We start from the raw sequence: 13,884 nt of genomic DNA, 5'->3' as shown, positions 1-13,884 counted from the left end.
AAGTACAGAAAAATGTGTAAGCTGGAAGTCCCATCAAGTAATCAGAAGTGTCTTCATAGCAATCTACAGAAAGACTGAACAGATTGCACATCTGTGTGTGGCTAGAGAAACAGCCTGACGTCCCATTTAGATCAGTAACTGAAACTAGGAAGTGAGTGATGATCTCACCTGTTTGTTGTTTCCAAAACTTCCACTTTTTTCCGAAGATCGTTGTTTTCTGAGGAACAATTTTCCACCCTGTGGACAAAGCAAGGAATTGTCATAAATGCCTGAAAAGGTGACCTATGGTTGAAGCTATCTATGGTGGGTGAGGGTACGGCGGTGTATAAATAGGACACAGGGAAGCCAGTGACTGGTCCTGACAGCAAAGGACGTATAAAGCAACAGAATCGTCACAACAGGACAAACCCTTCCTGGCTTACAACAGGCACTTGTATCACACACCTGTGTACATTCACAATCAGGCTTCTAAACAGAATCCTATTTGTGCAGGTCAGAGAAGTAAGCCATACATGGGGTGATTTGGTAAACAATCGATTTACCACTCAATTAAGAATCCTGATGACATTTTTGATGGATAAACTGACCAAAATTGAATAGAAATGTACTGAATAGCAAAGTGGTCAGCAGATCCCTGGCAGATTTTAACAAGGTGATTGAATATGTAAAACAAATAATACAAATTATATATAGTGCAACTCAAATACACAGTGGGCCGAAAACTGAAAATTGGAACAAAGTCATGGGCCAAATTTGATGTCTACTAGCCACCTCCCTCTCTTATATAGTTCCCTGGTGTCTAATGGACCCTCTCCCTCCCCTAAACTGTTTCCTAGTTTCTAGTTCCCCTCTCCTACACAGTTCCCTGGTGCCTAATGGCCCCCTTTCTCGGCTATACAGTTCCCTGGGGTCTAGTGACTTCCCCTATACAGTTCCCTGTGGTCTAGTGGCTCCCCTATACAGTTCCCTGGGGTCTAGTGACTTCCCTATACAGTTCCCTGGGGTCTAGTGGCTCCCCTATACCGTTATCTGGGGTCTAGTGGCCCCTCTCCCTTCACCATGTAGCTTCATAGTGCCAGCGCTTAGCCATATAGGCTTAGCGTTCAGGTGCTCACGGGGCAAATATAATGCAAAGTGAGGAAACCACTTGAGGGACAAATTTGTCTGTCAGGCCAGATTTTGACATGTATAGCATAGAAGCTTCTCCTACAAAGTGCTGCTGGATGTTCAGGGAGAATAATCCTGGTTAGTTTACCCTCTGCTTACCTTTTCTCCAGGCTGTCCATGTATTCTTTCTTCTTTCTGCGACTTTCCTGGGCTGAGATCTGCAGGGGGAGATGAGAAGGCATGCTGTTTATTATATTCTGACCAGCTATAATGAAAGTTGAACCCAGAGCACCACCAATGAATACACCTGTAGGGAGAAATGACGATCCCCTGCCCAGGATGGTCTCCACTGCTTCTCTCCTCTCTTTCAAGGGCTCCTTGTCAACCTTGCCGCTCTGTTACAGTAGTGACGATGCCACGGTGCCCTTTTCCAAGACCACCAATCCCAACCCTTTTATTGCTCAGCAGTGTGGGGGCAGCTTTGATTGACAGGGCTGCTGCTACCCAACTGCCATTTCTGTGATCAGAAAGAGTGGGACACAGGGGCGTAACTACAGGGAAGCAGTCCCTGCGACTGCAGGGGGGCAAAGAGGTTTGGGAGTGCCTCCAACTACTAAACTTTCCTCCTTCCATTACTTCATATGGGTCTTTTTTTGGGGGGGGGGCTACAAATTTTGTGTGTGAAGATTACGATGTCCACACTTGTTTTATGACCCTTGCAAGATGGACCCCCAGACTACGATGGTCACCAAGGACCGGCACGGGAAGGTGTGTGAACATTAAGCGGGCACACGTCCACATAGGACTCAACCTTCTAAGATGAATATTCTTCTTAGAAGGGTCGAGTCCTATATGGATGTTTGAACACTGTCATTTTTGGGAAGCTTGATGGACCTCCCACCTCACTGGAATCCCCGCATGAAATTAACATAATCCTGTGGCTTGCAGAAAGCTTTAGCTTACGGAACATTAAGAGGGCCCCATCAAAGTTTTGCTCGGGGCACAATGATTGTAGTTACGCCCCTGGTGGGAAAGATGACACCCCCTGGATGGACTCAAAGTTCACCACTCAAGTGGAGTATCAGGGCTGAAAAGAGAAGAGGATCTGTGGGGACTGCAGGGTGCCTTCCCGGAGCGGCGTGTATGGCCTCCACATGGGTGAGTTTTGATTTCTCCCCAGAGGTGTGCTCTTTGGCTATTCTCGCCTTTTCACAACTGTAGAAAACATGACAATTGCAAAAACCCTTTGACTCAGTGTTTTGAGTCATGAAAATGTAGGCGAAGTGAAGTTTGAGCTTCACTGCTGCCGAGCAGGAGTAGTGAAAAGCTGGTAAAAATACTATTTTCAACGCTGAGGACTTCACTGACCTTGTTCTTAATCTTGCGGCGAATCTTCTTTAGCGCCTTCTCCTCGGCCTTGGTGAGCGGCAGTTTGGTGGGGATGGGGTATCCCTCGGCTATGAGAGTCCTCTTCTCTTCCTCGGTGAGGATCAGGGGTCCGGTGCCTTGCAGCTTCTGAAACAATTAAGAGTTATCTCTTTAGGTCACAGTGCACAATTCTCATAGAACCTATAATACTGCAGTACCTTATGCACCAGGCCATACATGTCAAACTTCCAAATCTGGCCCTCAGAGCCATTCAATTTGGTCCCCAAGTGGTTTCCCCACTTTGCATTATGTTTGGCCCACTCTAGATCACCAGGGAAGCTATACTGCAGATGCAGTCCTAAGAAACAAGGGAAGCCATATGGGGGAGGTAGATGGAAAGCACTAAACACCAGGGAACTGTATGGGGAGGGTGGGGGCCACTAGAAACCAGGGAACTGTAAAGGGAAGGGAGAGAGGACCACTAGACACCAGGGAGCTGTATAGGGGAAGGAGGGCCACTAGACACCAGGGAACTGTATAGGGGAGCATCCATTGGGCCCCTAGACTCTCTCCAGGCCCTAGGCAGCTGCCTAGAAATGCTTTGTGAATGATCCATCTCTTCCCCGACCCCCTCTCGACCGTTTGACCAAGATACTGGGAGACCAGGCTACCCGGCAGGCAGTGCACACAGATTTTCAATAGATTTCATGCTATAAATCTACTGAAAAGTGTGTGGAGTATGTGGAGGAATTCGAGAACTTTCTCAGATCCTTCTCATATTATTATCTGATCAATCTGTTAGCCACACCCACCAGTGTATGGCCATCTTTAGAGTATAAGGGCCCTTTCACACTTAGGCGGTGCGGTATTTTTATCGCCCCCCACCGCCGGGCAATGAAAGTCTATGGAGACTTTCCTACTTCCGCGGTATGGCGTGACGGGATGGAAGTGATGTTTTCGTCACATCCCCAACGCAGGTCAAGAACTAAGTTAACACTGTGTCACGCTGCAGCGATCTGCGTTGGCCTGGAAGCCATGTTAGTCTATGGTGGTGCGTGGATTTGTAAAAAAAAAATTCACTGACATGACATCGCGGCACGCAAGTGTATTTTAACAATACGCTTCCGTGCACTTCTGCATATCCGAAACAGGAAGTGCCGGCAAGTGCGTCACTTCCTGCTTGGCCGGTCGCCTGAAAGAAACACTGTGCAATAGCCCTGAAGGCCTGTTGTGCGGTGCGATGCAATGCGTCGGGTCGCTGATGCTGATTTCCAGTGCGAAGCCGGCCTTAGAGGTGGTCCATCAACACAGAAGTTGGGCAACTGGCATTGTCTATAATGCTGAGTTCGCCCAATGCAACTTCCCCTCCGATGGACGGGATCTAACAGATTATTACCCACATGTCTGATCGGCTTCCGATTGATAACTGAATCGATTCTGCATAATTAGCATCGGAAAATTATCTGTTAATGATTAGGATAATTTGGAGATGTGCACATGATGCAACTTCCTGTCTGATTACCCTTCGCTCGGACAGGAAATTGCATCGTGTGTACCCAGTATTACAGAACGAATATGGCAGCCTCCTTATTCCTCTCACTTCAAGCCCCCTTTAACTTTTTTCGGGGGGCATAGAAAACCCAGACAGACATATGGAGAACATATGAATGCCATATGTAGTGTCCTGGGGACGCACACCTGGGGCTGACAGTGACTGAATCTCTGTGGGAGAGACTTGGTGACATGTTCAGCCAGTCGTGTCAGTGTGAGTCATTGCTGAATAGAGCACTAGTCTTCTCACAGCCAATGCTACCAGGGGGGGGAGCAGATGCTGTACGGTGACTCACCCAATGACCATTAGCTTCTGAAGGTTATTTTTTTCATTCTGAGATATGTTTTCCAGAGCTTTAGAAGACAACAAAGCATCTGCTGAAATCTTGCGTAAGGCCCCATTCACACTGGGGTGCTTTTTGGTGGAGATCCTATAGGATTACTCTCACAGCTAGAGCGCAATCGCCGAAAAATCGACCTAAAAAGTAAACACAAAATCCCTATCGCAATCACTAGGTGATTGCAATCTGTGTTTACAAGTGTGAACGGGACCTTTAGCACTCAAACCCACTAGCAGCATTTTTTGTCCATTCCAAAACCTGTCAGATCTGTTAGCTTTTTTGCTATCAACTGTGGGTGACAGCAACATAAGAAAAAAATACATTTACAGACAATGTACATTTTTACTTTGGAAGATATGTATATTTTATATGTATGTATTTTAAATGCTATGCAATAAAAAAGATAATATAGAAAACATTTTTAAATGTTTCATGATAGTGGTCCTTTAATATACTGGCAAAGATACCATATAACTGAATCTATATAGTAATACTGTTAGAATGTAAACAAGCAGCTTACATGTGGGGCAGTCAGTAGCGGGGAGTTAGAGAGCGCTGAGGGGTTGCGGGAGGCCACTTTGTTCCCGGACTGCGATTGGACAGGGCTAGAAGGTGGGAGGGACCGGCTGGGACTCTGGCTTCCTTCAGAATCGCTCCCGTGGCTGCTGGGAGGAGTGGGCGGCAGCTGCAGCGTTTCTGATGAGGCAGCTACAAAACAGAGCACAAAACACAAACAATTTAGAAGAGCAATAGTTAAAGTGTACCTCCGGTCATAGTAAATAGACTTCATAGCCTTCAGTGTGGCCATGGTGACATCCATGATCCAGTAGCCTATCAATCAATGTATACTTCTTGCTTGGATCCTGCAGTAGTCTGCTAGGTGCTGCTGATATATCCTATGATACCTTATATTCTCGGACACTAAACCGCAGACTGTATAGCTGCTGATAGAGCGGGTCAGTACTCCCCAGAAATACAGTACAACTGACAGAACTGTCAAAATGAAGGAGGATTGTAGGTTGAATCACGAGGGTTAAATAAATACTTACCTGTCCTGTCATTATCCCTTCAGGCAGACGATCGCTCAGCCTCCCCTCGGCTTTAGACCCTGGTTAATTTATTTCAAACTGGATGACAAGGCTCTGGCCACACCCATCTGTGTGGCCGCGGCCTGCCCCCAGCATGCCAGCCACAGCCTGATTGGTGACTGTGAGATGGGGGCAGGCTGCAGCCATGCAGGTGGAGGTTTCCGAAGAGCTTTGGCTGTCTTCAGAAACATGGTTGAACCCCCCCCCCCCCCCCCATCCATCATCGAGAATAATATGGAGGCTGCCATTTTTATTTACTTTTAAACAATACTAGTTGCCTGGCTTTCCCGCTGATCTATTTGGCTGCAGTGTGACAGAATCACACCAGAAACAAGCATGCAGGTAATCTTGTCAGATCTGACAATGTCAGAAACACCTGATCTGCTGCATGCTTGTTCAGGGTCTATGGTTAAATGTATTAGAGGCAGAGGATCAGCAGGGTAGCCAGGTAACTAGTACTGCTTAAGCTATATACCCACCTCGTGATTTTCCCAATGATTTTCCAGAGGACCGGCACATTTTTGAGCGACAAGTGGTCGTTTACATGAAGTTGCAACAGTGCCTACAAGTCCTGCTGATCTTTTGTGCATCAGTAGTGTCTGAATCACACAGCTGAAACAAGCATACCGCTAAGCCAGTCAGACTTCACTCTGATCTGCTGCATGCTTGTTCAGGGTCTATGGTTAAAAGTATTAAAGGCAGAGGACCAGCAGGATAGCCAGGCATCTCTTATTGCTTAAAGGAGCCCTGAACTCAAATTAAAAATGAAATTTAGACTTACCTGGGGCTTCCTCCAGCCCCCGTAGCCCGAGAGGTTGCCTGGCATTCAGTCTTACAGAACCGCACATGCACAGAACTCGTACACCATATGGCGTGATGACACTCACCGTGGATTACTCCAGGACCATGGAAGGGACCAGGAGAACGCCGGGGGACCTTACGGGCTACGGGGAGCTGGAGGAAGCCCCAGGTAAGTCGAAAATGTATTTTTAATCAGAGCTCAGGGTCCCTTTAAAATGAATTAAATATGGCAACCTCCGTATCCCTCTCATTACAGCTGTCCTTTAAGGTTTGCCAATCCTTCAAAAATAAAAATTGTAAAGATATGCTCATTAACCAATCAAACCTAACCTACCTAGGCAAAATCATGCATTTAATCCTCAGGCCTGGATGACCGCAACGACCTATAAAAAAAAGTACATTCTATTTTTGATAGGGGAGTGTAAAAAATGTGAACCCTCCCCCTTTACTTGGATGTGTATAAAAATTCAACAAGTCCTGTTTAGACAAACAAAACTTGAGAGTCTAGTGATTTGACGGTCTGCTGTGATTTATACTGGGTGTGTAAAAATGTATTTCAAACTTAACTGGCATTAAAAAAAAGATAGAAGAAATGCTGTCATTAATGTACATAGATATGCAACATGTGTTTCATTCTCTAGACTTGCAGTTATCTTCTAGATCATAAATCTAGTGGTGGTTTCCCCCCTTTACATTATGTTTGGCCCTCTCTAGACCACCAGAGAAGCTATATTGGAGGTAAAGCCCTAGAACAATAGGAAAGCCATTTGGGGGAGGTAGGGGGAAACCACTAAACACTAGGGAACTGTATAGGGGAGGGAGGACCACTAGGCACCAGGGAACTGTATAGGGGTTGGAGGGGGGCCATTAGAAACCAGGGAACTTTACAAGGGAGGAAGGTGGTCAGTAGACATGGAGTTTGGCCCGTGACTAGGTCCTAGTGTACAATTTCAGCCCACTTTGCATTTGAGTTTAACACTCCTGTTCTAGATGTGGAACAAAGACATACCGACAAGTTTGGCCTACATGTAGAACGTGAGGAGATTTTGCAGAAAGACCCCGTGACAGTCACTAACCTTCTTTAGGACACAGGTTGAGAAACTGGTCTACTTCATGCGGTTCCAGCTTGATTTGGGGCAGAACTTTGGGGCTCAGACACCTGACCTGAAAAGATAAAACATCGGGTTGGGATTAGAACTAGACTACAGGCGGTTTTCTTCCCAAGCCTGGTTTGCAGTGGCATAAATACAATTCATGGGGCCTCCCAGTGAAACGTTGGGTCCCCCTCAACATTTACACCCCTTCCCACACCTTCCTTTGGTGCTCTTCACGGCCTTGGGACCCATCTCATAAGGGTCATAAAATAAGTGAGGCCATCATGATCTTCCATGTGTAGTCCAGTATGGGAAGAAGGGAAGGTTAGTAGTTGGTTAGTAGTTGGGGGCCCCCTGCAGCACTGCAATGCTATGGCTTGTCAATTGACTACTATTCCTGCCCCGCCCTGACTTACCTAGATTTTCTAATCTGTTCAATCAATACTTTTTGACTTGCGCTGAGTAAAATAGGTATAGAGGGTCCCATTGCTGGGTCAGTGGGCTGCAGGGAGAATCCGGGAATCCTCTGGACTTTCCAGAAGCTTCCCTCAATTGAGGTAAGTATCTAAATTTTATTTCAAATCACACTTCAGGTTCACTTTAAAGGACCAAATAGTAAGTTAAAATTTGACAGAACTGACAGGCTTTGGACTAGTCCATCTCCTCATGGGGGGGTTCTCATGGTTTTCTTTGTTTTTCAAAGCATTTCCTGATTGGCAGTTGCTAAGTCTAACTGACAAAACAGTAAGATACCAGCCAGCCTCCCTATTCACTTGCACACTATTTTGGCAGTTAGACTGAGCAGCTGACGTTGAGGAAATGGTTTGGAAAACAAAGAAAACCCCGAGAATTCTCCACGATGAGATGGACTAGTCCAAAACCTGTCGATTCTATTAGATTTTAACGGCTAACATTTTTCCACTGTAGTGGTCCTTTAAAACCTCTCCAGTTTGTAGATTTCCATTACCAAATTGAAGTCTTACAACTGTTGAACTTCTACTTCCTGTGGCTAAAGGTTCCGCCTCCTCATGCAGACACAGGCTTTTACTCACTCATAAAATTGCAAGTGCAACAATTTTGCATTTTATTTACACCACAATGAGACATTTGAAAGAAAATCCACATAAGCCCGATCATGCAGATCTGTGTGCTGTTGTATGTATTACAGCAGACCTGAACTCAGAACTTCCTCTCTGCTCTAAAAGATACGCAACAGCATAATAACCTTTAAAGAAAAACATTTCATTGTTGCAGCTGATACAAATCCCGAAATATATTTGCACTGTTTCTACTTCCTGCTTTCATGGAAGCAGACACATTGTTAACATCCTGTGCTTTCAAATGAGCTTATCTTCCTTATCTGCCGTGGCAGTCAGATGACACAAGGGAGAGATCAAATTATACCTTGTGATTAGACACAAATGAGGGGGGGATTAGGCTAAGCTCTCTAAATACAGTACATACAGGGTGCATTTCTCTATGTTTTCCCTTAGTCCTGTGCAAGAGTACAGGCCCACTTTAACTAGTTATTTGTGTAAAGTTTTGTGTTATTTTGCATCAGTATGTACATAAAGGTTTTGCTTATACGGTCACTGGTCATTTTCTGGGTACACTCACACAGTAATTTTAGCATTATATTATTTCAGGCGTAAACCACTACAAATCCACAAAGGTAATAAAAATAATGTTCCCTGCGTTAAAGGCCAAATTGAAGAGAAGTGGACCCAATGCTGACCCTTGTGGAACCCCTTTACTAACAATCAGTCGGTTTGATTCACATACTATTACACCTCTTCTGTCCTTCAGTCAGTTCTCTATACCCGTTCACACATTAGTCCTAGTCCCTGCACCCTCGTCTTGTGCACCAGACGACAGTGTTAAAAGCTTTTGATATTCAATAAGTTGTACATAATCTAATGCTTACCTGATCTGGCTCAGGCATCTGTGGCAGAGGCTCCACCTCAAGAGGAGCTGTCATCCCGTTGCCTGTTAAGCTCACCGAAGGGGTGAGACCTGAACCCTCCCCTCCAGAGCCTTCCATCTTAATCTTGGTAGATGTGAGCTGCCCACCAAGGCACCAATCTTCACCCGTAAGATCACCTGAGGAAAGCAAAATATGGCATTGGCATGCAGTCAAGCAAGGGAATGGAAAGTGCTAAACAAGGGTTGAACCACTGCAGTTACTGTCTCCCACACAGCTCCAGAGCTAACCTCTCTCTCCCCTTTCAAATAACCTATCACTCAAACTGGAAATTTAAGCTCCCATGGATTGTGGAAGTTTTGGATACCGCCCCAGTGGCTATGTTCGGAAATTTAAGCGTATTTTGCATTGCGGGCAGCCCCGACACCTGCTTTTTATCAAGCACTGTGGGCACTTAAGTTTCCACCCATAGCCTCTATTTATATGGGCAGCACTCAAACTTCTGCGGCATTCTAAAATGTTTGCTTTTGTTTTGCGGTGGATTGGGGGTTGGTTAAGGTTAGGCATTGAGGAGGGTTGGTTAAGGTTAGGCGTCCGGGAGGGGGTGGTAAAGGTTAGGCATGGGTAGAGGGGGGGGGGGGAGGGTTATTTATTGAGAATAGGGTTAGGTTTAGTTGTAGTAAAATATTGGTATTATTTACTGAGCCTTCTGTCATGCTGCCCCTAAGCTTTGGAATGCCTTGCCACACTTAGTCAAGGCAGCTCCAACCCTGGAGGCATTTAAATCAAAACTAAAAAGCCACCTGTTTAGTCTGGCATTTATGATTGTATGATTTTTTTTCCTGTACATATCATTAACTGCAACTAAATACTGAACTGGGACAAGCTTACGCACTTTGGGTTCTATTGGAGAAAAGTGATTAGCAAATGTATTGTTGCAGTTCTACCAAGATCCAGTGAATACAAAAAAAAAATTACTGATCACTTGGGAAGCAATTTGATCTTGAAAGTTTAGTTCCATTTAATACAGTTATTCCACAGCTGGCTTTTGTAACGGTTTGTGGAAATCCGTTAAGGGTTGTTGAGGAGTTAAAAGCCCACACTTGCTGCCACCACCTATATACAATGATCAGTGTTTTATTTCTGAACAATGTAACCATGCAGCACCTACACAAAGCAGAATAAGCAGATTGTTGTGAAGTAATAAAACGTGACATATTTCTGCCCGAGTCCGACCCACATGCTCTCACTTCTCAGTGTTTACGCAAGGATGGAGAGCTGCAATATTGTTAGGCAGCCATGCGAAGGGGATTGAACTGTCAAGCCTATGGGGCGAATGACGTCAGCGGAGTAACCCTACACCTCACTACTCCAGGCTCCTGACTGCTTTTCAGAAGGTAGACTTTAACCCCTGCCTGGACCTTGAGTAGTCACGCCGTTTAGTGTAATCTCTGCCGAGAAAGGAGAGATATGACGAAACCTATCATAACAAAACTATGGGAGCGATCATTATTGGCTAATTCTACCATCAACGCAAGTTCAATAAGGCCTGGTAGACTCAGTGCATCTAAACTGCCCAGAATGATAGCATCTTGAAAGATGACACAACTATTCCTACAGAATCATTTATTTCGCCAAGCATGAGCAATCATGCCCGGAATTATTTTTGGCACATACATATACTGTAGCTCAGGAAGAAGATAGAAGAGTGCATAGCAATAGAGATAGATTACAGTACATTTGCATACAATTTGCATCAGAAAATTACATAACATCACGGTTCGTATAGTGGTGGTTTCTTCAGTTGACCGATCGGGAGCGGTACAACCATTCCCCCCCCCCCGCTTGTTTGGGCTTGCACAGATGGAAGTATGTGGAGTGAGTTCAAGTGGCTGACAGCCGATGGGAAGAAGAATTTCCTATGTCTCGCAGTCTTTGTGGGGATGGCACGAAGTCTTCGGCCCAGAGGGAGCAAACTGAAGTAACGGTGGCCTGGGTGTGAGGGATCATTGGCAATCCTCAGCTGTAACAGAAACAATCTGATTCTCTTTCTATCACTAGACTCATGTATATATAGATAAGTCAGACAGTTGGACAGAGTGGGGGTTTTGAAACTTTTGCAGCTGATACCAAAAAAGGAATTTTCTAATGACACCTCATGGACAGGGGTGCAATCAGAACTCATGGGACACTCCAGCAAACGATGAGGCCCTCAATGTTCCCACCCCTTTCCCTCTCACCCCATGGTAGCCCCCACAACCTTGGGGCACACTGCCAGGGGTAATTAAGCAAGTGCAGCCATCATGATGCCCCCCACATAACAAGCGTTTTGCGATATAACAAATGTGACCATCAGGATCTCCCCACCCATATAATCAGTGTGGCCATCATGATTCTCCCCCTTCCCCCAACCATAGCAAGTGTGGCCATCATTATTCCTTCTACCCTCCCATATAATAAATGTGGCCATCATGATCCAATCCACCAAACTGTAACAGGTGTAGTCATCATGATCCAACATCCATAACAAGTGTGGCCATCACAATCCCACTCCCACAACAAGTGTGGCCATCACGATCCCACTCCCACAACAAGTGTGACCATCACGATCCCACTCCCACAACAAGTGTGACCATTACGATCCCACTCCCACAACAAGTGTGACCATTACGATCCCACTCCCACAACAAGTGTGGCCATCACGATCGCACTCCCACAACAAGTGTGGCCATCACGATCCCACCACCCATAACAAGTGTGGCCATCACGATCCCACCACCCATAACAAGTGTGGCCATCACAATCCCACCACCCATAACAAGTGTGGTCATCATGGTCCGAGCCCCCTCTCCACAAAAAAAGTGACCAGGTGGTAATGAGGAACCTCCCCATCCATTACAAGTCCAGACCTGGTGCATAGATTCTGGAAGGTAAGTAGGAGAAGCTTCCCAAAGCTCTGGGTCCTCAAATGGTTTCAGGGGCTGCTCCACTATAGTTTCATCTGGTTATGGGGTATTCCTTTAATATTGTTCCCTGTAATGGGACCTTATATTGCATCATGGAGGTATGTTCACCTGAAAATCATATTTCAGCATTTCTAGCAGAACAAATAGCTTTACAAGGAAATAGTCTTCCAGGACAAACAATGACAGCCCTGTCACACCTATAATCTCCATTCAACTGTTTCCTTATTGTCTCTGTGTTAAATACACAATGGGAGGCGAACAGGAACCACTAATGAGTTATAACTGCTCAGATAACAGTGCTGTTGGAATATGGTTGCCATGGTGATCATTTAAAGGTCAATTTCAATTTCACTTTTGTTAAAATTTTCCATAAATTGGTTGAGCTCTATGTATTTTTATGTGCAGGGTTGTTATTACCGATTAACGTCCAATTTCAATCCGTATAAGGCTTATAAATTCCCACACAGACAAAAACGGGGAACATGGCAACACTAGGGGGGGGCATGGCACTGCTGCAAGGGTAGAGCAAATGAGGTGATCTGTGAAACCCACATCAAGATAACAATGCAGTGCAAACTTTTTTGTAATATAACAAACAGGATCCCATCTCGTCTATGCTCTATGTAGGTAAACACCCCCTTTTTTTTACTAACATATAGTGTCATCTCATCCTACAGCATAATCTGCTGTGTCTGCAGGGGTCCCCAACCGCTATCGGACTAAGGACAACTTTAAAGTGTGAACTTTTTCCAGTGACCGGGGGAAGGGGGGTGCTTGGTGGTAACGTCAGGGGCTATGGTGGATCCCCGGGGGGGGGGGGGGTATGGTGGTGTATTGGGAGAAAAAGAGTGTGGGGGGGATTAAGGTAGAGGGTGGGGAATAAGAGTGCAGGCGCATGAAAATGGGCCTCCCACCTTACACAAGCACAGCTTAACTGGGCAAGGGTCTCCCCCCAAATCCAACTTTCCCCAACATAGTCAGCAGCCATGCTGGTCTGCGGGCCTGGCCTCTCTCTAGTTCAGTGATGGCTAACCTTGGCACTCCAGCTGTGGGGGAACTACAAGTCCCATGAGGCATTGCAATACTCTGAGCTCTAAGCATAACTCGGGGAGGCAGAGGCATGATGGGATTTGTAGTTTTGTCACAGCTGGAGTGCCAAGGTTAGCCATCACTGATCTAGTTTAATTCCTGCAGAGCAGCGCACAGCAGAGCACCACCAGGTGGCACTGTCCTCTCCTTACAGCCATCTGCTGTGCTACAGTGTACTTCATACAGCTCCTGATGCATATCAGCATCAAGTGCAGTGTGGTGGATGAGCCTGTACAGCAGACGGCTAAACGGAGAAACCGGCGCCACTTGGTCGCGCTCTGCTGCACGCTGCTTCGCAGGAATTAAACTAGAGAGAGAAGCCAGGCCCACAGACCAGCTGAAAATGCACCACAATCCAGCACTGGGCCGGGGTTGGATTTCGCTGCCACAGAGGCTGCTATCTTCCATGCAGGGTTGATGTTCCTCAGTGACATCTGACAGCTGCTGCAGGCACTAAAGGGTTACCTATGCCACCGGTAGAGGGGCAGAACATGGTCACACACTCAGGCTCTGCCGTCAACTTCACAGAGACTCACAGAAATCCAACCGTACCAAACA

At 45.9% G+C, this 13,884-nt stretch overlaps 1 protein-coding gene across 1 annotated transcript in view; it reads right to left on the bottom strand.

Moving 5' to 3' along the window:
- Nucleotides 1–13,884, bottom strand: part of LOC137564243 (cyclic AMP-responsive element-binding protein 3-like protein 2) — a 115,100-nt gene that overhangs the window by 18,000 nt on the left and 83,216 nt on the right. The window contains exons 3-8 of the mRNA XM_068277857.1: nucleotides 9,275–9,450; nucleotides 7,333–7,420; nucleotides 4,888–5,075; nucleotides 2,476–2,622; nucleotides 1,267–1,325; nucleotides 169–237 (exon numbers count right to left, since the gene is read on the bottom strand). Coding sequence (XP_068133958.1) covers nucleotides 169–237; nucleotides 1,267–1,325; nucleotides 2,476–2,622; nucleotides 4,888–5,075; nucleotides 7,333–7,420; nucleotides 9,275–9,450 — 727 coding nt within the window. The remainder of the gene's footprint in view (nucleotides 1–168; nucleotides 238–1,266; nucleotides 1,326–2,475; nucleotides 2,623–4,887; nucleotides 5,076–7,332; nucleotides 7,421–9,274; nucleotides 9,451–13,884) is intronic.

This window comes from Hyperolius riggenbachi, chromosome 3 (genome assembly GCF_040937935.1).
Source record: "Hyperolius riggenbachi isolate aHypRig1 chromosome 3, aHypRig1.pri, whole genome shotgun sequence".
Taxonomy (NCBI): domain Eukaryota; kingdom Metazoa; phylum Chordata; class Amphibia; order Anura; family Hyperoliidae; genus Hyperolius; species Hyperolius riggenbachi.
The sequence above is the reverse complement of the archived record's forward strand: the minus strand, read 5'-3'. Positions and strand labels throughout refer to the sequence as shown.